The sequence below is a fragment of the Neolamprologus multifasciatus genome, chromosome 17 (assembly GCF_963576455.1).
Source record: "Neolamprologus multifasciatus chromosome 17, fNeoMul1.2, whole genome shotgun sequence".
Lineage (NCBI taxonomy): Eukaryota > Metazoa > Chordata > Actinopteri > Cichliformes > Cichlidae > Neolamprologus > Neolamprologus multifasciatus.
This window is the reverse complement of record NC_140455.1, coordinates 8,630,497-8,656,769: the sequence shown is the minus strand read 5'-3', so window position 1 is coordinate 8,656,769 and position 26,273 is coordinate 8,630,497. Positions and strand designations below refer to the sequence as shown.

The 26,273-nt window shown below is 39.9% G+C and overlaps 2 protein-coding genes across 3 annotated transcripts; one reads left to right on the top strand and one right to left on the bottom strand.

Annotated features, from left to right (window-relative positions):
* The first annotated feature begins 279 nt into the window (after positions 1–279).
* henmt1 (HEN methyltransferase 1) lies at positions 280–5,370 on the top strand. The gene is made up of 9 exons (XM_085137800.1): positions 280–413; positions 666–778; positions 1,694–1,828; positions 1,961–2,143; positions 2,250–2,436; positions 3,246–3,408; positions 3,524–3,608; positions 3,696–3,853; positions 5,194–5,370. The coding sequence occupies exons 1-9, from the start codon at positions 330–332 to the stop codon at positions 5,301–5,303; spliced, it is 1,218 nt and encodes a 405-aa protein (XP_084993926.1). The 5' UTR covers positions 280–329; the 3' UTR covers positions 5,304–5,370.
* A 57-nt stretch (positions 5,371–5,427) lies between these two features.
* eeig2b (EEIG family member 2b) lies at positions 5,428–25,903 on the bottom strand. 2 transcript variants are annotated; one of them, XM_085137802.1, is made up of 11 exons: positions 25,602–25,903; positions 20,174–20,294; positions 18,735–18,764; positions 18,179–18,295; positions 17,773–17,819; positions 17,051–17,145; positions 13,160–13,258; positions 12,005–12,233; positions 10,491–10,627; positions 9,859–9,928; positions 5,428–8,124 (listed from the first exon to the last, which is right to left on the bottom strand). In XM_085137802.1, the coding sequence occupies exons 1-11, from the start codon at positions 25,745–25,747 to the stop codon at positions 8,082–8,084; spliced, it is 1,134 nt and encodes a 377-aa protein (XP_084993928.1). In that variant the 5' UTR covers positions 25,748–25,903; the 3' UTR covers positions 5,428–8,081. The 2 variants fall into 2 exon arrangements, with proteins under 2 accessions (XP_084993928.1, XP_084993927.1); XM_085137801.1 differs by having other exon boundaries at positions 13,160–13,261; positions 25,602–25,902.
* Between the last annotated feature and the right edge of the window lie 370 nt (positions 25,904–26,273).

Sequence of the window (26,273 nt, the reverse complement as noted above, 5' to 3'; positions counted from 1 at the left end):
GACATTTGTATTACTACATAATTGCTTTGCTTATATTATGTGGAGTAGAAGCAAAAATATTTAAAAATAAGTCATATATTTTAATTTCAAAGACATGCTCAAGCCTGCTGAAGCCTCGATTAAGTTTTAAGGGATTTTTCCAAAGCCAACAATTATTAATTTAATATAAAAAATAAATTTTGACCGATATATTTTAAATAATGTAAGAACAGAACCATCTTTGCTCACCCTCCCCTCCCCCCAAAAACGGGCCAGACTCCAGACTCTATAACAACAGCGCCCTCTGGTGGCCGGCGGGCGGGGTTACAGGACGCTAAGACGAGCCAAAGATGGATCTGACGTTCAGTCCACCGCTTCACAAGCAGAGACGTCAATTTGTCGTCGATTTTGTCAAGAGGAACAAACCTAAAAAGGTCGCTTATGTCTTCGTGAAAAATACATTGTTTCAAAACTTTAGCTTAAAAGCAAGAGTTTGTTTTAGCGACGTTTGACCACACCAAAGCTAATTATGTTAGCAAACATTTTCACCAAACCAATTAAGTTAAATTAAATAGCGCATAATGAACTACGTTGCCTTGGCTTTTCTTAACCCCTTTGGGCTCACTGTATTTACAATTTCTTATTAAATTTCTTTCACCGAGAGTCTGCGCTGTGCCTTTGTCCAGGTGGTGGACTTGGGCTGCGGTGAGTGTACCCTCCTCAAAATGCTCAAGTTTCACCACGAAATTGAACTTCTGGTTGGAGTGGACGTGAACGGTGCCAAAGTCAAGAAAAGGATGTATGTATGTATGTATGTATGTATGTCTGTTCACGCAAATGGTGAGAGTTAAGATTAGACCGCGGGGTTAAAGTAATTTAAAGTGTATTCTTTGGCGAATCTTGTGCATCAGTGCACCAACATATATTTCTCTTAACATGTTAACGGAGACAACAGGTCTGTCTAAGCCCCATCCTGCCACGGGTATTATAGTGAGCTAAAACTAAACTAAAAACTAAGACGACATGCAAAAAACGAACAGAAAATTAAAAACTAGACCTTTGGGAAAAAAATGGACTGAAAAGACTTTATGAGATAACTAAAATATTTCTATAGAGTAAATATTCTTAGAGTGGGTATTTAATTTGGTAAAATTTGTTATCACAAACTACAAGATGAAGGTTTGATCGACGTTTTTGAGGCTTTCGATGTCTTCAGGCCTGTGAGTCAGCTGCTCTCCTCTCCTCACCTCTGGCATTTATCTTAAATAAAATGATAAGTACATAGTGTAAAACTAACACTGAAACTAATAAAAACCAAACAAAAGCTAAACATTTTTAAATGATAAAAACTCGACTCGTATAAGACAATCTTCTCTATTCTGGCCAGTCAACATTCAGCATTCGCTGACATTGTCTGCTTCCTTTTGACTGAGTCCTCTGGGACCTCAGAACATTTAAAAAACACAAATTAAAGCAGAAATGGAAAACAGTGTGACATCAGTGAGAACAAATCAAGTGACGGTCATAAAGATTGGAATGATTAAAAAACAGCAAAAAAAACGCCTCTGAGACCAGTTAAGTTTAACTTTAAAAACTGGTTGAAATTTAGTGATTTAAAATGATCTTAAAGTCTTGCTGTGATTATTGTCTTCAATAAAGATGAAAGCACCAGGCAGCACAGTAATGTGCAGGCTCTGCTTGAATGTTTCTTTAGGCATGGATTAGCTCCTATATCAACTGACTACCTGGAGCCAAGTTACGATCAGCTGTGCGTTGAGCTGTACCAGGGCTCAGTCACCCAAAAAGATGCCCGCCTCAAAGGATTTGATCTGGTCACCAGTATAGAGCTGTAAGCTGCTGCATTCTCCTCACTCTTTTGCGTTCTGTTCATCATTACAAATGTTTTTTCTTTCTTTGCTTTTATGTTCGTCACTCTGTGCTGCTTCTTGTAACTGTGTTTTCTATCTGGCTGTGTGCGCAGCATTGAGCACCTCACTCCTGCTGATGTGGAGCTCTTCTCTGAGGTGGTATTTGGTTACATGACCCCAAAGATGGTCATCATCAGCACCCCAAACTCTGAGTTCAACATCTTCATGCCTGGAGTGTCCTGTTACAGGCACAGCGACCACAAATTTGAATGGACCAGAGCAGAGTTCAGATCCTGGTACATTAACTTTTTTTAGTCATGCAAATAAATTAATCCTGAAACACTCTAGGAACCTATCCCCTGCTGAGCATACAAGACACATTTAAACTGCGTCCCTTCTCAGGGCTATGAAGGTGTGTTTGGATTACGGCTATGAGGTGGAGTTCACTGGTGTTGGAAAAGCCCCACAGGGCCAACAGGAGGCAGTTGGGTTCTGTACCCAGATCGGTGTGTTTTACCAGCTCGGGGGGAGAGATTGCTGCAAGACGTTGCTTGTCAATGATGCAGAGGACTTGTTTTCATATACACTGGTAAGTATATTTCAATATTAGTACAAATGAAAAAGCTAATTATTTCTGTAGTACAAACAAAAAGCATTAGTGTTAGTGCTGTGGTATTTGTGTTTTCACTAGCATTTCCTGAGCTGCTACTATTGGAATTATGCACTATTAATATTATTAGCTGCTGCAGCTGGTCTTTTTGTTTTATGTGATCATCGATTCACACTGCCATCTGGTAAACAGGAAACAGCTGTAACCCATCTCTTCAGTCCTGACAAGTCTTTTAAACCTCGTCTCCCTTTGTCCTCTAACTTATTTGTCTACTGAAACATCCTCTGTGTTTTCTGGGTCATGCCAGAAGGGAGGGAGGGATGGATAGATATATAGATCTTTTTTTTATTTGCATTTTCGATGAAAATGTACATATTAAAATATTTGATGAATGCACATTAGTTACTTCCTCATCAGTTTTTATTAATTGGTCGTTCCAGTGATTTGAATACACCTAGCAAACCAGAGGTAAAAGGAATATTTGATGATGCAGTAGCAGCAACATTTGAGTGCAGTAGATTGCTTTTAAACTGGTATGAAATGACAGTATTTACCGCCCTCTGCTGGTGGCTGCTTAAAATTGCAAACAGAGTTGGACATACCTGTAACACCAGCGTGATTAATAGTGATTAAGCAAAAATTACATTTCTACACCTCTCTAATAATAACTTTGTGGTATTAATCAACAGCATTAGAGCTTTTATCCTGAATATATGCTTCCCCCGGTTTCTGTGATGCTGCCTGTCTCCTTTGACTTTTGACCTGTGCTTTTTCCTCTGCTCTGTCAGCTTTACAGAGTAAACTACCCCAGCCTGTGTGACAACAACATCTTGCGCAGGGTTCTGGTGAGTGAAGTGCTGTACGGGGCAGAAAAACTAAAGAATAGATGGATGGAGGAACAGGCCGGCGGGATATGTGATGCAGTTGCACTGTGTCAAACTGAGGGAGCAGGTGAGGAATTCCTGTCAGATGAAGCAGACAGGGTGAAAAGCATTGTTTTATCATCTTATTTAAACACAAGTAGAATACACGTCTGTTTAAAATGCACCCAACTGTATACCTACAGCATGTGCAGAGGAGATGAAAGATTTAATGGAATGGAGTGGTGCATCAGACAGTGCTGAAAAACAGGGCTCCTGTACATCATGCAGGTGAGCTTCCTCAGGAGGATGCCAGTATGTGGTATTAAGGAGAGGCAGCATCTTTTTCTTTATTGACCTTTTTGTGTGTACTAATAGGATTGTGGCTGTACCACTGGATGTGCTGTGGTCCTGCTGTCCTAAAGTCAGTGTGCTAAGTGGAAGCCTTGGTAATCTCAAACATCTGCTGATGGATGAGCCGAACATTAAACTGAGCCAGGATAGCTCTGCTGTGCTAGTAAATCACTGGGAACAAGGTATTGTTTGATTCATTTTCTTTGTGCTTCACTAAATGTTTGAAGTGGTTTTTAGATTGTGTTAATTTTTCTGTGAATATGAATATTTTCTTCATTCGTTGATGCAAGTTTGACTCTAATCATCTCATGCTGCATAATAATGAATGTAAAACAGTCTGGCTTAAGCCCCAAATTAAAATCTGATGTTTTTCATCATTGACCTGTCTCATATGCACTGGTGCATAGCAGACAATTAGCAAGGCTAATGGAGGCTCAAGTTGATGTGGCACAAATAGAGCCTCAGGTCTTGTGCTGACAAACAACCCTCTGTAAATGAATCTGCTGTCTCAAGCAAATGCGTGTTATGTACTGTACTGTGTAAAAATCCAGAGCCACACCTTATTTCTTTATATTTTACTTCCGAGGAGCCAGACTTTCTTTTACATTTTTAAAGTGGTCTTGAAGAATAGTTCTCCAAGCTTTCTGAACGTCTTTCAAAGTTATTCTTTGGACATTGGCTTCTTTTTCCCCCCACTCATTTTCAGTCCAGTCCTTGTACCTGACCATTTTCAGAGGAAAGTTCTGAACTGTGAATCATTCAAGCATCAAAAAGGCACCTAACTCAAGGGATGAGCCAGTGTTGTCTAATAAAAAGGCATAACAAGACAGCTTGGTAAAGAAACTTAAGTTAATAAATTTAATTACAAAAATTGTTATTAATTTGTATCTCTAGGCACTTTATTATTAGCAGTCGGTCACAAAAACATGCCCTCCTCTCATTTTCTGTAGTTAAATCTATGAAAAATGCCAAAGATAACACAAGTTGAAGAATAAAGGTGGTCATGCCAAATATTGATTTTAAAGCTCATTAGAAGTCCACAAACTGTATGTATTTCCATGTATGTTTCTACATATTTCCCATCTTCCTAGCATAATATAGAGAAAGGAGCGTGGCTCAAAACTTTTGCACTTACGCGATTAAGTCAGAACACACGTCAAGCCTCGATGAAATAATCCTATGGAGGGCCAGAAACTGTTCTCCACCCCTTTGCATAACTCATACTGACTAAAACTTCAAGTGTCAGCAGTGACAGTATTAAGTGTATTTGTGTGGAAGGGTATTACAGACTTCCACACAAATACAGTACTAAGAGGTTGCGCAGCAGAGATCATCAACTTGTATCCACTGCTCACAAGAATCATTTTAGCCACATTGACCACAGAGTGCTTTGCTCACTTCCCTTCACAGCTCACATGCATCGTCAGCTAACCATGCAGCTTGTCATTGCAGTTCTTGTGTTCGTTGCATGAATGTTTAACTGAATGATTCTGTAATTGTGACGCTTCATTGGGATTCTCAGACCAGGAAGAAAAGGAGGATGACTACAATTTGGATGACAGTGGGTATCCAGAGGCCAGTCTGCACAGCCACAGTGTTGAGCAAGAGGAAGACTGGGAGGAAAATGATTGATGTGGAGGATGTTTTCCAGGTATATGTCAGTGTGATTACTGAGTTCATAATAAATATGAGAAAAACTTCAGATTGTCATTACTGCACCGTCTACACACATCAAAAGGACAAAAGCACAGGCTAGTGAACATTAAATCATTTTATTCTACTGTAGACATTTTAAGCATCCAGTACACTTGTTAAAGAAGCAAATGTTGGTCAAAAGAACAAGTCTTTAACAGGGAACACACTGGACAGTGTCGGAACATCACTATACAGAAGAATACACCTTAGTTTTGTAGACAACAGCTTCACAGAAGAGAAGAAGCAACCATGTTTGTAACAACATGTTAGGTACCGAGATGAACATACCTGTTTTACACAGGTAAAACAAGGGATTTTTACTTTACAAAACAAAACAACCGGTCACCATAAATCATACACATAACAGTCATATGTAGTGAAAGACTTTTAGAAACAAAAATCTTAACAAAAATATGGCACGATATCAGCAATGAAAGATTCAAAAACAGCCACGTTCATTACATGTGATCAACATCAAACCAAAATAACACTGATTTACATTTATATCATATACACTGATGCTTATGCAGACATCTCCTCTTCGAACAAAGGAAATTAAGTCCTACATAGTAAATGGCAAGCAACATCCCTCCTTCAGCGTGGAAATGGATTAGAAGATGGTACAGCTCAAATGAGGAGAAAACATTACAATGTGTCAGGCTCTGCAAAGCTTGTCACAGCTAAAAACGACACCATAGTCATGCAGAGCACGGGAACGTAAAGACAGAACACTGACGTATAGTTAAAACACCATACACTGATGACACTTTGTGCAGATATTGATACAAGATGTATAAGAGTTAATCTAGAAGAGGCATTGATCCTACTTCTACTATGGCTTACGACAGGAGACAGAAGATTAGATGCTGTACAGTCTGTTGTCACCGATTATAATGTGTCTAATGCTCTCAATGTGCATAGACCTACAGGCTCCCAGGTAATAACGGTTGTTGTGTACTTTGGCTAACTTGCTCAACTAAACTGTGCACTCACTCTCCTAAGAGGCTAGAGATGGAAAGTCTACATGCATGGCACTAACGATTTTAAAACTCTGGTGCATCTGAGTGCTCAAGACCGTCTCCTGATATGAAGCTAGCAGATATACACGTTACACCTAATTACTGTAATACTCTGGGTCTTTTCTTTGAAGTACAGGTGCTATTGAGGATTTCCTTCATGGCAGTGAATTACTTAACTAGTCCTTTTCTGTCCTATATTTTAAAACGAAAGAAAAAAACCATAGTGTACAACAGCTGCACCAGTCAAACAGTTAATGTGTCACAGGATCTTTCTTGTGCAAGCATCCTGATCCACAAGACAGTTCATAGTGATATAGCTACAAATAGATATACATCTGCAACAGTGAATATTTTAATATATATATACCTTTCCATGTCAGTATTCATCAGAGGCCACTGTTATTTTTCGCATTCACTGCCATGTAAATGCAAAGAGCAGTAACGAGATAAAAGAGGGCAGTCTGGGACTACATACTTCTGCCACACTATTATGATCAATACACCTGGATCCAGAAAAACAGATACGTTTGATATTTTATTGACGATATTGAAGATATGACTCACTCTATTTTTGTGTGGAGACACTTAACAAAAACAACTGTGAAATTTAGTTTGCGATTGTTGCTTGTAGCCAGTTACCATTAGGAGTTCTCCACCCTAAGAACTATTTAGTCTTATTTTGTTATACAGAGGAAGAAACTAGAGAATGAAGTTGCCAATTAGGGAAATGATCCGATTTTAATGTAGTTTTAGCTTCACTTCAGGGGTTTTCTTGATGCTCTTTTGCTTCAGCTTCTATTTAGCTGTAGTATTGATGATGCTGTGATTTTTGGTTTAGTTTCCAGCTCCTAATTGTAACATGGTTAAAGCTGTTAAAAAGCACAGTCTTAATTCTCTACAGTGTTTATATAGCAAAACAAATATTAAATAGCCAAGTCACCATTGACTAAATATTTTTGACAGCTCTGCATTTAGACAACGGGGGCCTCTGTGATTACATTTGGGGAAATTGTCTTCTTTTCTCTGTGTGGGTACCAATGTGGCATTCCTCACAAGAGATTATGTGTCCCTTCACTGAGATAACAGCGTTACTGTTACTGCTAATAAAAGTGGCCGGTGTACCAGCACAACAAAGGAATAACCACATACACTCACACACATTCACACATCAAATAGCTCAATTTTTCATAGTAAAATATTCTCACCGGAGTGCCAACGACTACTTTTTGAGCAGCTTATCAGCAGAGATTAAATCCTATTTGATAAAGGAAGTCCAAAACAAACACCAAAGGAATGTCCTGATAGGATGTGATGTGTTTTCAGTCCGTTCTGATCTTCCCATCCTTGTGCCGTTTGGAGAGGAAAGGTAGATTTTTCACTTCATAAAAGTTTCAGTTGGTTTGACTTTGGATGTTTGGAGTTTGGATAGCAGGGAGCCAGAATTTACATGTACAAGTGTTTTAGAACAATCTGGTCACTGTGTTTCCCCTTTTCATTGATTCTTTAAGATAAAACCCGTCCACTTCTTTCTCCTAATGATATCTTAATCGATATAAACACAGGAAGGGCACTGGTGTAATGTCGACGGATCACTGAGTGATCAGCTTAGACACATGCTGATCGAGTGGGAATGAAGGTTGAAATGGAAACGGTCTCATTTCCAGTTGTTTCAGGTGTAATCAGAGATGCTGCACGTCTAACGCTTAATCACCACCTGCTCGTACGCTCCACCACCAACCCTAAGAGGACATGAGGAGGCAGAATTGGCAATCACACACTTGTTTAAATCTTCATTAGTTATCACAAAAGGTACCAAACTGAAATCGTGTTATATAAAACCAAGATGGGGTGGGAGGTACAAAACATCATCTGAGCTCCAAGGCTGGTCTGGTAAACAGTTGTTAGAAGTTTTGTTACATTGAGTTTAATTGAAAACAAAACAGTCCCCCTCTATCTCTCAGGTAGTGCTTCATTGTAAAGTCTACGGTCATCAGAACTTTCCTTTGCTCTGCACCAAACCTGTAAACTTTAGGAAGAACCACTATCAGCTTTTTGTCTGTATTAACAGTGAGACAACTGCTGTTTTGAAGTCACTACACTGCATTCCAAATTATTATGCAAATGATATTTGTCGCTTACTTTACTTCATAGTCGATTCAATGACCGTCAGGGCACAACTCAGATTTTATTGAACAAACCTCCCAATGACAGCTGTGCTTTTGCAAATTTAAAACAAACAAACAAACAAACAAACAAACCCTCAAAATGCACTGATCCAAATTATTATGCACAACATGTCTGTGAAGGTTCTCAGTCATCCAGGTCTTTGCAAGCTCCTTTGACATTATGCACAACAGTTTCAAAACATTTTATTGGTTGTAAACAACTGAAAATTGATCAATTTGCAGCATGAGAAGGTCATATTTACTGAAACCACAACAGGCCAAACTCCATGTTAACTCAGGAACCCTTCTTTGATATAAGTTTCACATTCTTGCATCCATTGAACTTCCAAGTTTTTGGAGAGTTTCTGCCTGAATTTCTTTGTAAGATGTCAGAATAACCTCCCACAGCTGCTGTTTTGATGTGAACTGCCTCGTCACCCTCAGATCTTTTGCTTGAGGATGTTCCAAAGGTTCTCTTCAGGGTTGATGTCAGGGGAGGATGCGGGCCACACACCATGTGTTTCTCTTCTTTTATTCCCATAGCTGCCAATGCCAGAGAGTGGGACTGCACCCCTCAGTAAGACTGCTTGAAAATTACTCTTGATGTATTTCTGGGCCTACTGTAACCATTCCTGCTTGTGAGTATTGGTTAGGTGGTGGCAAAAATGGTAGGTTTACGCACAACTGCAAGCCTCTGGAGGATCCTACAGCTTGAGGTTTTCGGGACTACCAGCAGCTTCAAATACCTGCTTGCTGCTTTGTAATGGCATTTTAGCAGCTGTTCTGTGAATCTGATGAATTTGTCTGGCAGAAACCTTCATCTCTATGCCTTAGTCTGCACGAACCCATCTGTGCTCTGACTCAGCTACAGGTTTCTTCACAGTACAATGGTTACACTTAGGTTTTCATATTACATCTAATGTTTTCAGACCTTGTGTAAGGTATTGCACCAACACATTTCCACAGCAGAAATCCTTTTACTTTCCCATATTGCTTGAAACCTGTGGCATGCTCAATGATGTGGAACATCTTAAGTAGTTTTCATTTTATTGGGCTCATCCTGGCAAACTAATTATGACAGCTGTCTGAGATTGATATCAGTGATCCAAAGAGCCCAGAGACACAATACCATCCATGAGTTTAACTGAAAACAAAACATTGAATGTTTACGACACTAAAATCTTATTTGCATAATAATTTGGAACGCGGTGTACACTCATCTCTCTGGAATCATACCCTCAGAAATCTCTACACTAGTTTGCTTGCTTTCTTCAGGTGATTAATTATCCCCAGGCTTGTGATACTCACCTGGTGGGAAGGTGATGACTTCCAAGCGCTGTACTTCCCCCGGGTCCAACAAACAGACGCAGGCCTTCCTCTGAAACGGTGTTCATAACATTTGGTCAGTACACGGAGAACCCACATCCTCCTGTATAATTCTTGTCATGACGAGCAGGCAGTTGCTAGGCAACCTAAAAATAATCATCTATTGACAGCAGCTTTCCATTTGTAGCTTTGAGCTGGATGAGACCTTGGAAGGGAAAACAATGCCTCACTCCTTAAAGTACACACACACACACACACACTGACTCATGGGAAATGAATATGCAAATGTGCCGTGCATTAAACACATGCAGTAGTAACCTAGAATTGGGATGAATCCCATTGTTTTGTTTTGTATTGATTCATCTATTTTAGTTATTCATTAAGCTGAAATCTCTGTAGATCCATCAGATACTACCTGCTTCTGCCTGTGAAGATTTTCTTCATTTATATATTTCACAGAGATGCAAGTTTTGAAACTGACAATTTATTCTTTATCTAAGAGACCAGTTTAAAAGGAAAGGTCCCATAGCTCATGTTTATGTCATTTTAGTCTAAGGATAAGAAAAGAAAAACAACAACTGCAAACAAAAAACAAAAAAGTGGACATGTCATACCCTCAGCACTTGAGTCCAGTAGGCCGGGTGTAAAGTCCTGACTCTGGAGAATCTTTTCCACAACATCGTCAGCATCCACCCGAGTGTCGTCCATTCTCTTCAGCTGAGACTCCATGGAGTCCTGTTTCACTGGGTGTCTGAAGGGAGAATACACAAGAGCGTCTGGAGTGTTTGAGGACAGCTGCTTTTACTGCAGAGTCAAACTGAAGCTTTGCTTCCTGTACTTCACATTTCATTTTGTGCTAATGAAGTGGAGTGATCAACCTGCTTACTTCTGCTTACCCAGTCAAAACTATACAGTGTTTCAACTACTGTTTCAATCACTTACATTACGTCCATTGTAATTAATCCAGTTTTCAACACTAGTGGTGTGTGTTTTAATCACCATAAATGTAAAGTGAAGTACATTTTTTATGCATTATAATAAAAGGTTTTAAAATATTACCTGTAAATACAGTGCGGAGGCAAATCATTTAGAACTCAACTGATCTAAAAGGTCATGACTGTGTCTGAACGTATAGTGAAGAGCACTAGAACTGCTGCTGCTAGTGCAGTGTGCCTTCTGACTACCCCTCTCTGCTCATCTGTTAATGTAACTTGCTGGCAATGTGGTTAACACTGAAAACATCTGTGATCAACTAGGTGGGCACTGCTTATTAAGATTATTATCAAGGTTAGCATGGTAGTCACGTATGCATTGTAATTTTGTGGACATCTTATCTGTATTGACTGTTTTCTGGCAAAAGGTTTGAGTTTTTAATCACTCGATTCGTAAGTGTAGGAAGCTCAATCATTTCCTGCTTCCTGAGTTTGATAAATTTACTTACAGCTGCATGTCAGAAAAGTAAATATGTGGTTAGGTTAGCAACAACGTAACAGGAAAAAGCTATCCTGTCACCACATGCACTTGGAGCACTCTTTGTTAACAACAATTCACACATTAATTATTCATTTCATCCTTGCAAAAAAAAAAAAAAGACTAAGCGTGCCATTTTGCAGAGGACAGAAGCATGACAATACTTCCTGTCTTTTTCTTGTCACAGTGAGGTATCTTAGCAACAGGGCAGAATGGTAGTTTATTTAGAGGTGCAGATATGATATTCTCCTTATCAAGTCTCTGCAAGAAAACTGATAAGTAAATTCCCATAAATGCTTAACTATTCCTACAAAATGCATCTTAAGCTGCATGTAAAACTAGCCCCCAGGAATACTCCTCTGCTCATGGTTGGACATTTTTAGATCCCATAAACACAATGAGAGTCTTTCAAAGAATAAAAGCTCACATAATGAAACCACAAATACACTTCCTCCAAAGCTCTTCTACTCTGACAGCTGCTTCCTGAAACGTGACACTGGTCTCAGGGGTATTAAGTGTAACTCCTACTATAAAAGCCTACCACGTTTGGCATGCTAACTGGATTCTCTCATCAAATATGATAAAGAAACATTTGTGTATACTTTTAGTACACACTGCATAAATAAATAATTTCAGTCTGTAGCTTTAACCGGTTTACCTGTTGAGCCGTTCACAGGAGGATGCACTCCGCACTGGTGTGCCCGGAGCATTGCCGGAAGCTGCTGAGGAGGTTGGGTGCTCAGGCAAAGCTGGACAGGTTCTGGATTCTCTGTCTTCACTGGGCTCCGGGATGCTACCAATACCTGTTGAAGCGCTGCCTACTGAATGATTTCTCCGGTGGCTGAACTCTGACATGCTGGAGGAGCGGGAGTGACCGGTGCTATAGCCTGAAAGACATGGGCAGTGACTGTATTAACATACAGCACCAGTATTTTACTTGATAAGCTCAGAGATTGTAACAGATGCAATTTTCTGTTTACAATTCCCCTTAAATGCATCATATGGATACAAATCCTGCACCAGTGTTTTGTAGCACTGCAAAGACCTGCTGCAGATATATATTCCTAATATAGCACATGGGTTAAATCTGCATTGTAACATTAATAAAGATCAATTGATACGTACCCACACAAGTCCAATATCTGCATTAGTCATTGGAGACAAATGACTTATTTAAGCTCATAAATGAATCAATCCGTATCAAGTGCATACAGAGTTTTTGTTCTTTTTAATGCACTGTGCAGCAGATTTGTAACTTGCTCTGTACTAAATGATTTAGCCGTTCACGTGACACCCACACTCATGCTGTTCATGTCTGCGGGAAGCCAGCTAAAGCAAGAAGAGATCTCGGGCATCAGGTCACTTCCTACACACTAATGAGAGGTTTGAATAAATCTATCAACCATTTCACGTGGAAGGAAATACATTTTTATATTCTATATGAGCGGGTCATTCGAGCTGAGCTCAGTGCATCTCTTCACTTCCTCTGATCTTTTATTACTGTTATCCGATCTGCCTGCAATGGAAACTCGAGCCCAGGCTCTGAACTGCGCTGCTGGAGTGTCACTGGAATATGATTTTATTCTTTCCCTCCTCCTCAATCCAAAGACCTTGTTCTCTCATTTTGACCTTACACTCATATTATTTAAAGTACAACTGATTGCAGGCGAACAAAAAAAATTAGCATTATGTTTTATTTCTTCTACTCGCTGCTAGCTTGGATACATACATGGACTATCTCTATGTTTGGAAAGCAAAATATGAACAACAGTAGATGATAACGACAAAAACGGTTTACATTTTATAGCCTTACCTGAGAGTTTTGACTGTTGGCTGGCGTAGCTGGAAGTTCGGGAGTGGCAGCAGCCACCGGGGTCATCTGACACAACAGGACACTTCCCTTCCCGATTCTCTGCTGGATTAAAAAAAGGACAGACCCAGATGTTGGATGTGGATTTGAGTAAAAAACATTTTTCTATGAAGCATCCTGTAAAAAAATATATATATAGAAACTGCCTTCAGATAAGCCCATGCTGTGGACTAATTTAACATCATCACTAACATTTATGTATAGTACTCAAAGTGAAAGTAGGTAGTGAAAGCTGGAAAAATATTCATGCGTATATAGAGTGAAATAATTCACTATCTCTGAGTTAATGAGCCAGTGGCCACAGTTGGCATGTGCAGGGACAGAGTCACTTCTGCTCAGACGAAAACAAACATATTTCCATCTGAAAAGAGCTCAAGTTAGTTCTGCGACCAAAAAGATGGTCTGCAATGCATAAAATCTCTGTGAAAATATATCATCAGAAGGGCAAAGCTGGATGCTAGTTGACAGCTTGGATAACAATTCTTTGAATTTAAGCCTTTAAAGAAAAAAAAGAAAGAAAAACACGTGCCACAGTTTTAATGTCAAATGGGCAAAAAGTGGGAGCTGCCAAAAAGCAATAACATTTCAGAGTTCAAATGTCTGTGGGAAGGTCTCAGCAGCCTCAGCATCACAGCAGAAAATAGACTACATAGAGGGGGATAACAACCAGAGACACATAAGTGGGGGTGGTCACAATGACCTCACAGCTAGTTTTTGTTTATTATTTTTTTTTAAACTCCAGGCATTCCTCTAATTTAGAGAAAGAATTCCCTTTTGCACTGCACCAATCCACAGCGATCACAGCCAGAAACAGCAGCTTGTCCAAAACATACAGACTTCTTACACCTCTCCTAAATTCTTTTAAATGACACAACAACAGGTTTGTGTAGATTATCTCTGCTGGACAAATATCCACCAACAGAACATGAGCAAAGACTCTCATACAGGACTTGAACTGGCGCGTCTTGCACATATACGAAACATGGGCATGTACCGCTAAGCCATGTTGGGAATGACACCAAGTGCATTGCACATGCAAACACACAACCCGTACCAGAAAGACTAGCACAAAAGTCCTATTTTTAAGCACGTAAAAGCCCCCTGGGTTAGAGCAGATTGGGGTTCATCTAAAAGAAAGCTAGTTTAAATTATACATGAAAGAGCTCTGCTACTCTCTGAAGCTTCCAGGAAGAACAAGCATTAAACACAGCAATGCGTTCACACATGAACACACATGCTGAATACGAGAGTGAAGAAGGCGCTGAAAGAGAAATCTTCGAGAGAAATGGTTTTTGTAGTAGGGGATGGGAGCAAAGTACAGTAGGAGTTATGGCGTCTATAATACAGGAAAAATCAGACAGGAAAGTCTGCAGTTTGACAAATGAATATCAGCAGCGACGCGTGACACTAATGACAGCTAAAAACATAACTGTTAAGATTATGATGACCTACTCATGAACACTTTGTTTTTATTATCTTTTAGCTTTGTCAGCTACACAGAACAGTATAGCGTGGGCTACAGATTGCCCCTAACTGAAATAAATTTAAGCTTCTGCCTTTATCTTACAAGCTACAATGCTGGGAAGCTCCTGGAAGCTCTCCACGATCTTCCTGTATAAATCTAAACCAGATTAGCAGGAACTTGACACATCAATTACAGCCCCCTCCAAAAGGCCCGGTCACATTCACCATCTACAAGGGATGAAAACTCATCACAGATGAAGGTCTCTCTTTTAAAAAAAAAAAATCTGTAGCATTCAAATGTAGATTAATGTTAGTTGAAAGATAAGAAATCTCAATAGAAATAATGTTATTTTACACTTCAGGCTGTGTCACACTAGCGCTGAGTGCCTGCTCTGCCAGGTCTCCCCTGAGAAAAAGACTTTAATCTCAAGAGACTTCCTCGTTAAATAAAAGGTTATATTTTTAATAAATAAATAAAAAGACCAAAAATAGGACAGCAACCTTCTTGTGACTAGAATCCACCGTTGCCTTGTGAGTGCACTGGATTCTTTTACTTTTTGACAACTGATTGCAAGCGGTCAGGGCATCCATTTTCGACTAGGTCATTTGGTGGGAGCCAACAACTACAGTTTGACTTGAACTGACTGCCATCATGCTCAGACAGCCTGTCAAATGTTTGCAAATAATCATAGTCTTATTTATAAATGCAGACAGATTTCCAACACGTTGCAATCAATCCGAGTCTGTCTGCACTGATCAGAGCAACTCGTCTGTACCGTCAACTGGTTGTTTTCTATAAAACAAATGTGATTCTGCAGGCTAATTGCTGTTCTGCAGCAAAGTCAGCAGTTGCAAAGGAATTTCTGTTTTAGACCTATGAGGTTCTGGCTGGACTGTGTATGTAGACAGCAACAGATTTGTAATATGACACGATATTATCACAGTTATTTGCTATATTATCACAAACAGGTTCCACATAATTGACAAATTGACCCGATTCTATTGCAAACTTATAGCAGACCGATTGCAGATTGATGTACCAAAGTTGCTTTGAAGAGAAAAAAAACAACAACAACTGGCAAGTGACCCAACCTTCATCTTCACAGCAGCTATTCTAAAGGCAACACGATTGCAAGTATACTGCAGACAGTCACAATCGTTTTGCTTGTGTTACTGTTTCCGTTGGTGTGACAGCAGCATTAAAAGACAAAGAGCCAGACAAAATCCTATTAAAGTGAATTAAGTTATCAAACACTTCACTAGATCACAGGTAACTCACAGGTCAAAGCTAGTAAAGGTTTGTGTGTTACTTTTGTTACAGGTGTCCTTCTATGGTGGTTTATAAAAGAAAGCTGGGTCTGCAGGTTGTTCTGCTCTGTGGTAACACAGATGGGCTCTCTACAGTAACTCTGTTTTACATTTTCATTAGATCAAACAGAGCTGCTCCGTCTCTACTCCTGACCTGGTTTTATCATTTGCATAGCTTCCTGTTTTCTCTACTATGAAGCAGCGACTCAATCAGAACATGAATTTGTCACCTATTCATTCCTTCATAATCATGTTTCCTGTCTGGGTTCAGCTCGAGAGACGACACTAAATTACTGAAAAACATTAATATATTAATTTGACACAATTTCCCAGGAATACATCTAAATGAAGCAAAATTATTTATCCTGGAAGTGATTCAATATCTTCAGAAACGTTTGCTTCTGCTGGCATGGAGACTATTATTTGTAGCGCACTGTATTACGTTTTGATCAGTTTGAACCCAGAATGGGTGAAAATCAAATAAAAGGAGCCTTTAATGGTGGTACATCAAGCCAAACAGATAAATCTGCTGAAGAAAATAAATTCTGAGCAGTGGAGGAAAACCTTTACTGAATAAAACTTTCATCACTTTGCTTTAAAACACTTTCATTTGTCCATCTCTAATACTCTTCTTTTATTTGTATTAGTCGTTTACTTTAGTTGATTAAATATTAGATTTATTTATTCATACATTCATTCTTAGTTTTGTTTTTGCTGAGAAAACCAGGTTGTCAATGCTCATTTTTGTCAGTCTGTTGATAACAACTTTTCCTCCTCCTCCAGATCAATGCTAATCTCACGAGTAATCGTTCACGACTCCAACTGATGGAAATCGGTTGGACTAACTGAGAACTTAAATCCCTGCTGACACAGCAGACAGGAGTGGCTGCACAATCTTAGATAATAATAACAACTGAAACATAGAAGTGGAGCTAAACTCTGAAAGAAGAAATTCTCAGCTTGTGATGAAGTACGATCTGTCAGGTGCCGGCAAATGTTTGGAAAAGCCAATGAGAAGATGAAGCAGAGAAGAGGAGTGTAATGTGGCGTGATTGGCCTCACCGGAACAGCCTTTCTGTGAATCCCCTCCTTTCCTCTCTTCCAGGAGGCTCTCTGTATCACCCTGGATCGCGATCATTGTTGCTGTGCAGGGAGGCCTGATGACAGAGGCAAAACAACTGGCCTTTATTTTCTACTCCTATACTTAAATGCATCAACTAAACCCTAAGCAAAGACAAAAAGACAAAACTGCTAAAGGATTAGAAAATACAATATAACACATTATGTACAAGCTATTACTCAATGCTTTAAATAATGACAGCTTAAGCTCACAGTCACTTCAGAGTAGCAAAATCCTGTATCCAGAGAAACCTTTAAGTCTCAATGTTTAAACCTGTAAGTAGTACACACACAGCTAGAGCTCTTGGAACAGCAAGCGGCAAATTATAGCAACATATCTGTGGTAATAATTTAGTCATATGACACTGAATAACTGAGGAAATAATAAAGACAGAGCACAAGCTACAGCGCCGGTGCATCAAATGTAGCCGTTTTGAGAGAACAAAGAGGTTTTAAGTTACGGTGCAGGAAAGGTCATTGGGTCGGTTTTGTTGTCCAGCTGTATTATCCACAAATCCAAATGAGCACAGCTCACAAAAGAGCATGATTAGTGTTTTAGTCCGAAAACGATTGGATTTAAATGACTTTCCAGTTTAAACATTTTTCAGCCAACAATCTCTGCTCACAGACTCTGCAGAGACGTACAGAAAATTGCCTTAACTCACGTTTTAAAACAGGGATCCCCTGACATGAGCTGTGTACTGATGATAACCTGTGGAGAGAAAGAAAAAAAAGTTAGCTTAGGTTTTACTTCCATTCAACTTGGCCAACTTCAGAAAAGTTGCCCACTTTTGCTTTGGAGTCAGCAAAAATGTGCTCGCTGATTGAGGGGTCATGAAAAACGGCAAATAACGACTGTGGGCCTGCATGAATCTGCACGATCCTTTTTATTTCCCACAGGTGACACCTCTCATCTATGGCCATGGATTATTTCTGGCTCCACTGAACGACTCATCTTTGCTAGCAACATTTATGCAAAAACCTTTCCAGTGTGATTCTCTGAGTTGAGGAAAAACACCGCACTTGTGTCACTGAAGTCGCATCAGACTGCTGCGGGTGCGACTGTGTTACCTTGAGAATGGAGTTATCCTGACGAGTATTTTTGGTATCGTAGCCTTCCAGCAGACATCTGCGGGTTGTATTCCCTGAGCCGGCAAACTCTGCTAAATTCAGATCTGCAAAACCAAGCTGAAGGAGAAAGAAAGAATGACACGGGGTAACCTTTGTGTTTTGTTATTTGCCCCTGAGGAGACGGATCTTTTTCCCAGTCAGCAATATGACAAACTCTGGATGGAAAATGACATCAAGAAGGACAGGAGACAAACTTGAATAAAACAATATCAGCAGATCTTACAGTTCACTTTTTCTTCAAATGATAAGCTAGGAAAGGGATACCTACTTGAGTATGTAGAATAATAGGGTTTAGTTTGCTCATTAAATAATTACTTTCAACTAAATAGAAAAGGCATAACATAATGAGCCAACCTGCAGGCAGTGAAGGCCATCTGTTTGCTACATGCTCACAAGGCTAGCTACTTCAATATGGCTGATTACTGTAAAATCTGGGTGACCTGGAGGTTCAGCTCAGAGGACAGGGGTAGCGCATTGTAAGCCTGTAATGAGTTACCTTTGCGTACGCCTTTCCACCCTTCAGCTCCTGCATAAGACAAGCAGAAACAAAAACATAACATTAATAAAAAGATTTGCTACTGTTAGAAAAGGTTCCATAAGTTATCTCCAGCTGGCATGCTAATGTTTTATATTGAACTGATCCTTGAATTTTTTGGGGGGGAAACACTAAATTAAAAACATCAGTTTATTCTCTACATTCCTGATACTGTAATTTTAAAAAGGCATAATAATTAAAAGCTAAAGTAAAAGGCTGAGGGGATGAAGGTAAGGTAAGGTAAAACTTTACAGTTGTTAAACACAATGTTCTTATCACCAGAAAACTTCCAAAGTTGCATCCAAATAGCTGTGATGGGAAATTTTCAACAACATGAAAAGAAAAAAAATTACATTGGTAAAAAGGAAGCACCCATGTAGGAAACATAGGGATTATCTGACTACTTAACATTGTGAGTCTCCTAAAACAAAGGGAGACACACATCAGAAATAGCTTTCAGATTCAGTTTAATCGGATTTTAGTTTATATTGCATGAGATCATATGTCACCTCAGGGAACGTCACATGTTAAACTCAAAATATTACAAATATAGAAACAAAGCCAACAATTCCTCTTTGTGCAATAGTGAGCATGAAAACATGCATGCTCACAGCCAGAGACTAGATCTAATGGAGATGGTTATCTAGGAGATTGTGATTGTCCTGCAAGAAAACAGCCATTCACCAGCTGAACTGGGGAAAACACTTTTTTTTTTGTGTTTTATTCTTTATTTGTCAGGGACAATGCACAGAAATACTGATCTCCTAAGAAAAAAAAATTGGATTTTGACCAGATTTAGATACTAGCTGATTTCTATCTGCAGTCTTTGGGCAGATATACATAATAATAAACAAACTAGAGTAGAGATCACTGACAGTGTACACTGTGTGATAGGGAGTATAGGTACATGTACTAGTTACTCTAGTAAAGCTAAAGTAAATTATTTTCCTTAGCTTACTGTGTCCGTTACAGGAGTTTGCACAACTTTTGTGTAGTACTCTGAGCCAAAGAGCCAGAGACATTGGGTTGTTAATGAAGCTGTAGTGCCTTGTAACGTTGCACAAACTTAGTGTAGACAGTGTAACTTGTGTGGGGCCAGAAAAATAGCTCATTTTGAGGAAAAGGCAAAAAAAAAAAAAAAAACCAAACCAAACTCCTGAAGCAGCTTTTTTCAGACATAACAGGTGATTTATACATCCAGTTTTTTATGTCCTGATTTCCACTATGACTCAAGTAATGGCTAAGTTTCTGTTCATTATCACAACGCCAGGAGGCATCAACTTAAGACAGGGAGACTTTGTCCAGAAGGACTGACCAGGCTTAGGCTGGGCAGCTATCTACCGTGACTGGTTGGGGTGAGATGGGACTGGTGGGAAAACGGCTAAATCATAATACTTTACCTTTCTGACAGACACACGACACACACAGGGGTCCAGAACACCTGTGCCTGCGTTGGCGCTCATCTTGCACGGGAAAGAGAACCGTTTCTTCCATCGGACACAGTTTGCCTGCACAGGTTCCCTGTATGGACACACAGACACCAGCTTTAAGCACCCAGTAAGGTCACATGTTTGTTTGATTCGTATGCTGGAGCCTGAAAAGCTCATTCACAACTTGGCCTCTAGATTTAAACGAGTAGAGGCTGGCGCAAACACTGGCATGATTGATAAAATCATTGGAGTATTTTTTATTGTTTTAGACTCTACTTGCATTGTACGCTGTATACAGAAGGGATTTGGGAAATAAATATTTGTATTCTAAAGAGCAAACAAACCAACAAACATCAGTTCTAATCTATTGTAATTATTTGATTTGCTACCAAAACAAACACGCAAATGTATCGCGACATCTTAAGTGAAAGCCAGCCCAAATCATGTATACAGCCACGCAACCTGCCCTCAGAAACTTCATTTCATAAATTTCAATCTCTGTTACATAACAAATGAAGTGACTTCAGCTGAAAGACTGCTGGATAAACATTTCCCGCATCTCTTCCCTGCTTAAGGGCATCCATTCAAGCTGCCAATACGAGCCCATGTGCTCATTCTCAGCACCTAATAAGCAAGCTATTTAATTACAGCCTTAATTTCTCCTATTGATTCATTTAATTGACAAATCCAGGGGCTTTGGTAGCAGGTGTGGTGTTTACTGGCACGAAAGTAAAAAGAGAGCGGCAAATCCTCCACCGTCTAGAGGTTAAAACGACTGTGTGGTGCAGCCTGCTGTCAGTGAAAGGATGAGTCGACGTGAAAGAGAAAGACTGAGCGTGGGCAGAATTACGATACCGCAGATGGCCTCACTTTCACTGGCATCTTCTCCTCTCCCACTCACCTAACCAGCTTCCATCTGGTAGCTTACACACCATTCATTTGGTTTGGCTTCGGCTGGATTTCAACACACACAAAGACTTTTTAATACAGTATAAATAAAAATGATGTAACAAGTCTGAAATCGGAAAGGAGCGTTAAGACTACAACAATTAGCAGGGTGTGCAGATCCTTTTGCACACAGATGGGCAAAACCGAATGAACATACAGGGCTGCATTTTGCCCTGTATCCCTGCATTACTATAAATAAAAAGCAGCAGATGCGTGACTAATGTTTCACAAACGCTGACTCCATCCTGAGGTTGATAAATCTCAGACAGCGAACTCCCCGAGTCGAGAGGGAACTCCCAGCCAGCTGGACACACCGTGTGCTTCGGGAATTCTGACTCGAGTTCATGCGCTGTGGTTCACTGCACTTCTCAGCGCATTAAAATCCTATTAGCGTGCGTTATGACTAAGTCTGGTTTTAAGCACAAGCAGAGGTCATCTCTGTCATCCCTCTACACGGCTCGGGTCTCTTGTTAAATGTCACATGCTCTTTAAAAGGCGACGGCAGGCAGACTTCATACGGGAATGCTTCCACAAATACAAATCTTTTCAACTGTTTGGATGCAAAGCTTTCAGACCTCGATTAGATCACTCTGGATGTTTTCACTGTCATGTTTTCAAAGATGCATTTTTATAGAAATAGAACAAACTGTTTTTTCCAGAAATGGCCGTGCAGATCAGATGAAAAGCTAGACCAAAGGAAAACTTCCCTTCCACTTCCAGTTTGGAAGATTAAAAGAGTCTGAGAGGAAATCTAGTTTTTGGGGCGGTCTAACATAAACCAAACTGATGTTAAAAAAAGAAAGAAAGAAAGAAAAATCCTATTAAATCAGCAATGGGTTGAGTATAAAACACTGTTGAGCCAATTAGGGATTAATTAGGGACAGAACTTTGTTGTTTGGCTTCATCTTTATTTTCCTTCTTTTCTTAAAGTGGTTACTTACACGTGGAAAAGACCGCAGATTTCATAAAAATAATAAAAGGACGACATTGACATGACATCTGAAAACATCCTAATTTGCACTGTCAAGCACAGACTGGACCTTTTTAGCTAACAGAAGCCTGTTATATAATCAGAGTGAAGCCCATGTAATCCCTAAAGCCTACAAAAACTACAAAACAATGTGAGCTGCTGCTTTTATCCAGTGTTAAAGACCCGTCTAATTTATGAGTGAAAGGCATTAATGGGCATGTCTGTAGGAACAGCTTTAAGTTAACACAGTTAACATACTTAGGAGGACAACTCTGCAAAAGGTCACTTCTTGTCATGGCCAAAAGCTGGTACTTCATGATGCGGTTCCTTATAACAACTATTTTAATGTGTATGTGGTCAAATATTTTGACACTTTTGGTTTGCAGAGTTTACCAGTTTATATATGTCACACCATGTGTGCTGCCACCTTATGAGCAGTAACTCCTCCTTTACATTCTTTCTTCTGTTTGAAATGTGGCAACCTGAATTTATTTTAGACAAGCGGAGCTGTCACAGGGTGCTGTTTGAGTATGAAGCATTTCTCTCAGAGATGTGCATGTTTAGGTTTATTCAAGTCTGAGATTTAAGCAACCCCTTTTAAGCTGTCCAAGCAGCTTTTTCTCAGCCTCTGTTATTTGTTAGTTTTAAATGACTTTTTTGGCTTGCAAATCGTTTCGTTTCCACACAAACCACTACAACTGGCTGAGGTAAGCTGCAAAGCTCATGTGTCACAAGACCACCTATTAGCCAATAAGAAAGAGACACAAACCCTGTGCAGCTGGGTTGTCATTTCCTGGATGTTAATTGTAGATGTACAAACAGAGATACTGCACATGTCGATTCCTTTTATGGGAAAGCTGTATCAATGTGGCCAACACACGCTCAGGAGTAGGTGGGCCTTTTAATGTGCATACTTAGAACTCTGAATTTTCAATTGATTTTCCCGTGGTTTGGTTTTTAGAGTGATGCTGCAAATGAGTTTATGTTGCAGGAGCCTTCGATTATTTATTTTTTTTAAAAATGAAAAATGTGCATCTTACGTATATTGTAGCCCAATGCTACAATATAACGCTTAAAATTAATATTTCAATTCTGAAGCTCTGCTGTAAAATGCAGAAAGTAAAGGTATTACTCCATCACTTGAACAACTTGTCCTGTCACTCTGAATTGACACGAGAACTGCAAATGAGTCATTTGGCTCAGAGTCTCTTCTCCTTAGCGCTGCTGTCCATCACTGTCTTAATGTTATGGGAAGCTTCACATATATCTGAGCAACACTGGGCAGCTCTGTGTTTTTTTATAACTCAAATCCAAGCACATACTTAAGTTAACTGGTACTGCTTACTGACAGCAAAATAACAAACAGCGACATAGCTAACTGTGAAATATAAATTTCAGGCTCTTATTGATACTTCTTTCCCTTTTAGGGTCACCAGAGCGGCTCATTGGCCTCCATCTAACCCCAACTCTAATCTTGTCCACTCTGGTCACTCCCATTGAAAATCTTAACATCTTCAACTTAGCCTTTTGTCTTTCTGTTAGTGTCACAGTGTCCAAACCTTCCATCGTAGCAGGTCTCACTACCATCTCTGTTTCACTCGTGTTACTATCCCTCTGTCACAAATTACCCTGACACTCTTCCTCACCCTGTCTGCACTCACTTCTTCACCTCTCTTGTGCAGTGTCTGTTTGTTTTTGATGAGTTTAAATACCTGGTTGACCCCAGGTATTTAAACTCATCTACCTTCACTGTCCCTTCTCCTTGCATGTTCACAGCCATACCTGTCTCCTCTCAGTAACACATGTATTCTCTTTTGTTTCTTTATAACTTTCATTGCTCTTCTCTCCAGTGCATACCTCCCCCTCTCCAGGTTTTCGTCTCTCGCTGCAGATCACAATGTCATCTACAAACATCATATTCCACAGAGACTCCTGCCTGACCACATCTGTCAGCCTGTCCATCACCACTGCACACAAGAGAAGACTCAGAGCTGATGTCTGATCGAATCCCACTTCCACCAGTCAGTCCTAACGCACACCTCACCACTGTCTCACTTTCCTATACCACCCTCACATACCTCTCTGGCACTCCTGACTTCCTCATGCAGTGCCACAGTTCCTCTCTCTTGGCACACTATCAGATCCTGTCTCTAAACCCAAAAGGACACAGTGACCTTCTCTATACTTCTCCATGAACACTGAACAACCATATTGACAGCGCTCAGCATGAAGCCATAGTGCGGCTCTCAGATTACCAAAGCTGCGACTGTTTGCAGAAAAGCTGATTCCTATCATGCGACCTGTAAAATCATCTTGCAATCAAAAGTGGTCCTGAGTGCTCTGGACAACCATTTAGTCACCACAAGTTGCAAAAAATTCAATACAACCATCAAGCAGCATTGCCAAGCTAAGTGTGTCCAGTGTTGGATGGTTTTTCGGTTGAGTGGATATAATGTAAGTTTGCTCGGATAACATTACCTCATGATGGCGGTCCATAAAATGAGCCCTCTTGTTCAGAGTATTTCCAGAGATAATAAAATATCGAGATTTGATGCCCCTGTATCCATACAACATCGCAACACTATCCTTAATTTTTCTCCCAGCTCTAGTATGTATGTATTGCAGGAAAGGCGTTTAACAGTCTGAGTATACAAAAACTGAAATGTAACAGTGTATAAGCCAGTAATCGTCTGATTACTCAATCTGAGAGTTAATGAAAATAAAGATAATCAGATGAGATGATTAACTTTGCTCGTCTCAATTTGACAACCCTGTCTTAATAACACTGCTGTTAACTACATTGACATGATCTTATAAAGTTTAGGAAGAAAACTTCACACTTAAAGTTTAAGTTGCTGGCCTGGTAGGTGAAGACTGGTCAGCTATACATACAACTATATACAAGAAGTGAAACAATTTTCTGACGAAATGGGGATATGACAATATACACAGTCCTTGCATTAGGACTCGGGTTCATGTGTTGATTAACGGGAGGTTGATTAAACACACTGAAACATATCCCACTACTTCAGTGAATACATCATGACAAAATATGGAACTGACACCATTGAGTCAGCACCGAAAAGCTTAAGGAGTAATATTCAGCTTTGTGACAGCTATGTGACGAGTAAGCTGCCCTCAGTACTTAATTCCACAACTAAGCGAGGAAGTGGGCCTAAAATTTAACCAGGGAAATCCAAATGGACACTTGTTTAAATGAACGGTACCACCAAACACCCAAAGCTACTAAACTAAGCAACGCGATGCTGCAAACTAGCACCGACCAGAAGAAACTAATTAGCCCTACACCATTAACGTTACATTGGCACACAACTAATGGACGTTAACTATGTTCTTGTAGCCCATTAGCTTAGTTAGCTGTTAACATTTCCTAAAGGCATGAGTTAGTTCACCCTGCGGACTGAACAGCACGCCGTCAGTCAACGTTTGAGTGGCTGAATCAAAGCCAAGCACCCTCACCGAGAAGACTCCTCGGTGAAGCCGCCGTCCAGCAGCCTGACTTTACAGAAGAGGACACCGTTGACAAAGGGAACCGACGACAGCTCGTCCAGGTCAAAATCCACCTTGAACTTGAATTTCTTCTTTTTCATCATCATTAAATCCATACACCGCTTCAGTGCCTTTGAAAAGATGCTCCGGTGTCGCCCGTCGCTGACATTACTGCCCCATTGTTGTGAAGCACAGACAGAACCAGCTTGGTGTTTGTGGGAGGATGGTGAAGCTACTGGTGACAAAAGTCCGTCATCGGCTCAGAGTACTGGCAGAGCTATATCCTATCTTGATCTTTCAAAATAAAAGCGCGCGTTTCATGTGCACCATGGCTTGTCCTGAAAGAAGGAAGTGGCGTGAAAAAGTTCAAAGGTCTTCTTTGGATGTTGGCTACCTTTTGTTTTGTTCTCAGATAAAAATGATCCCACGCTGATTCAATAATGTTGAGGCCTGGGCTTTGAGGAGGCCAATCCATGACGGGTAGTGCTTTTATAAAGTTTACCTTTTTAAAACTTTGTAAAACGTATTTGTTTATCAGATTTTGGGTCATTGGAAACAAAAATATAAATAAATAAGATTCAAGATTCAAGAAGTTTATTGTCATGTACACCGCAAAACACAAATCGTTAAGTAGAGCAATGG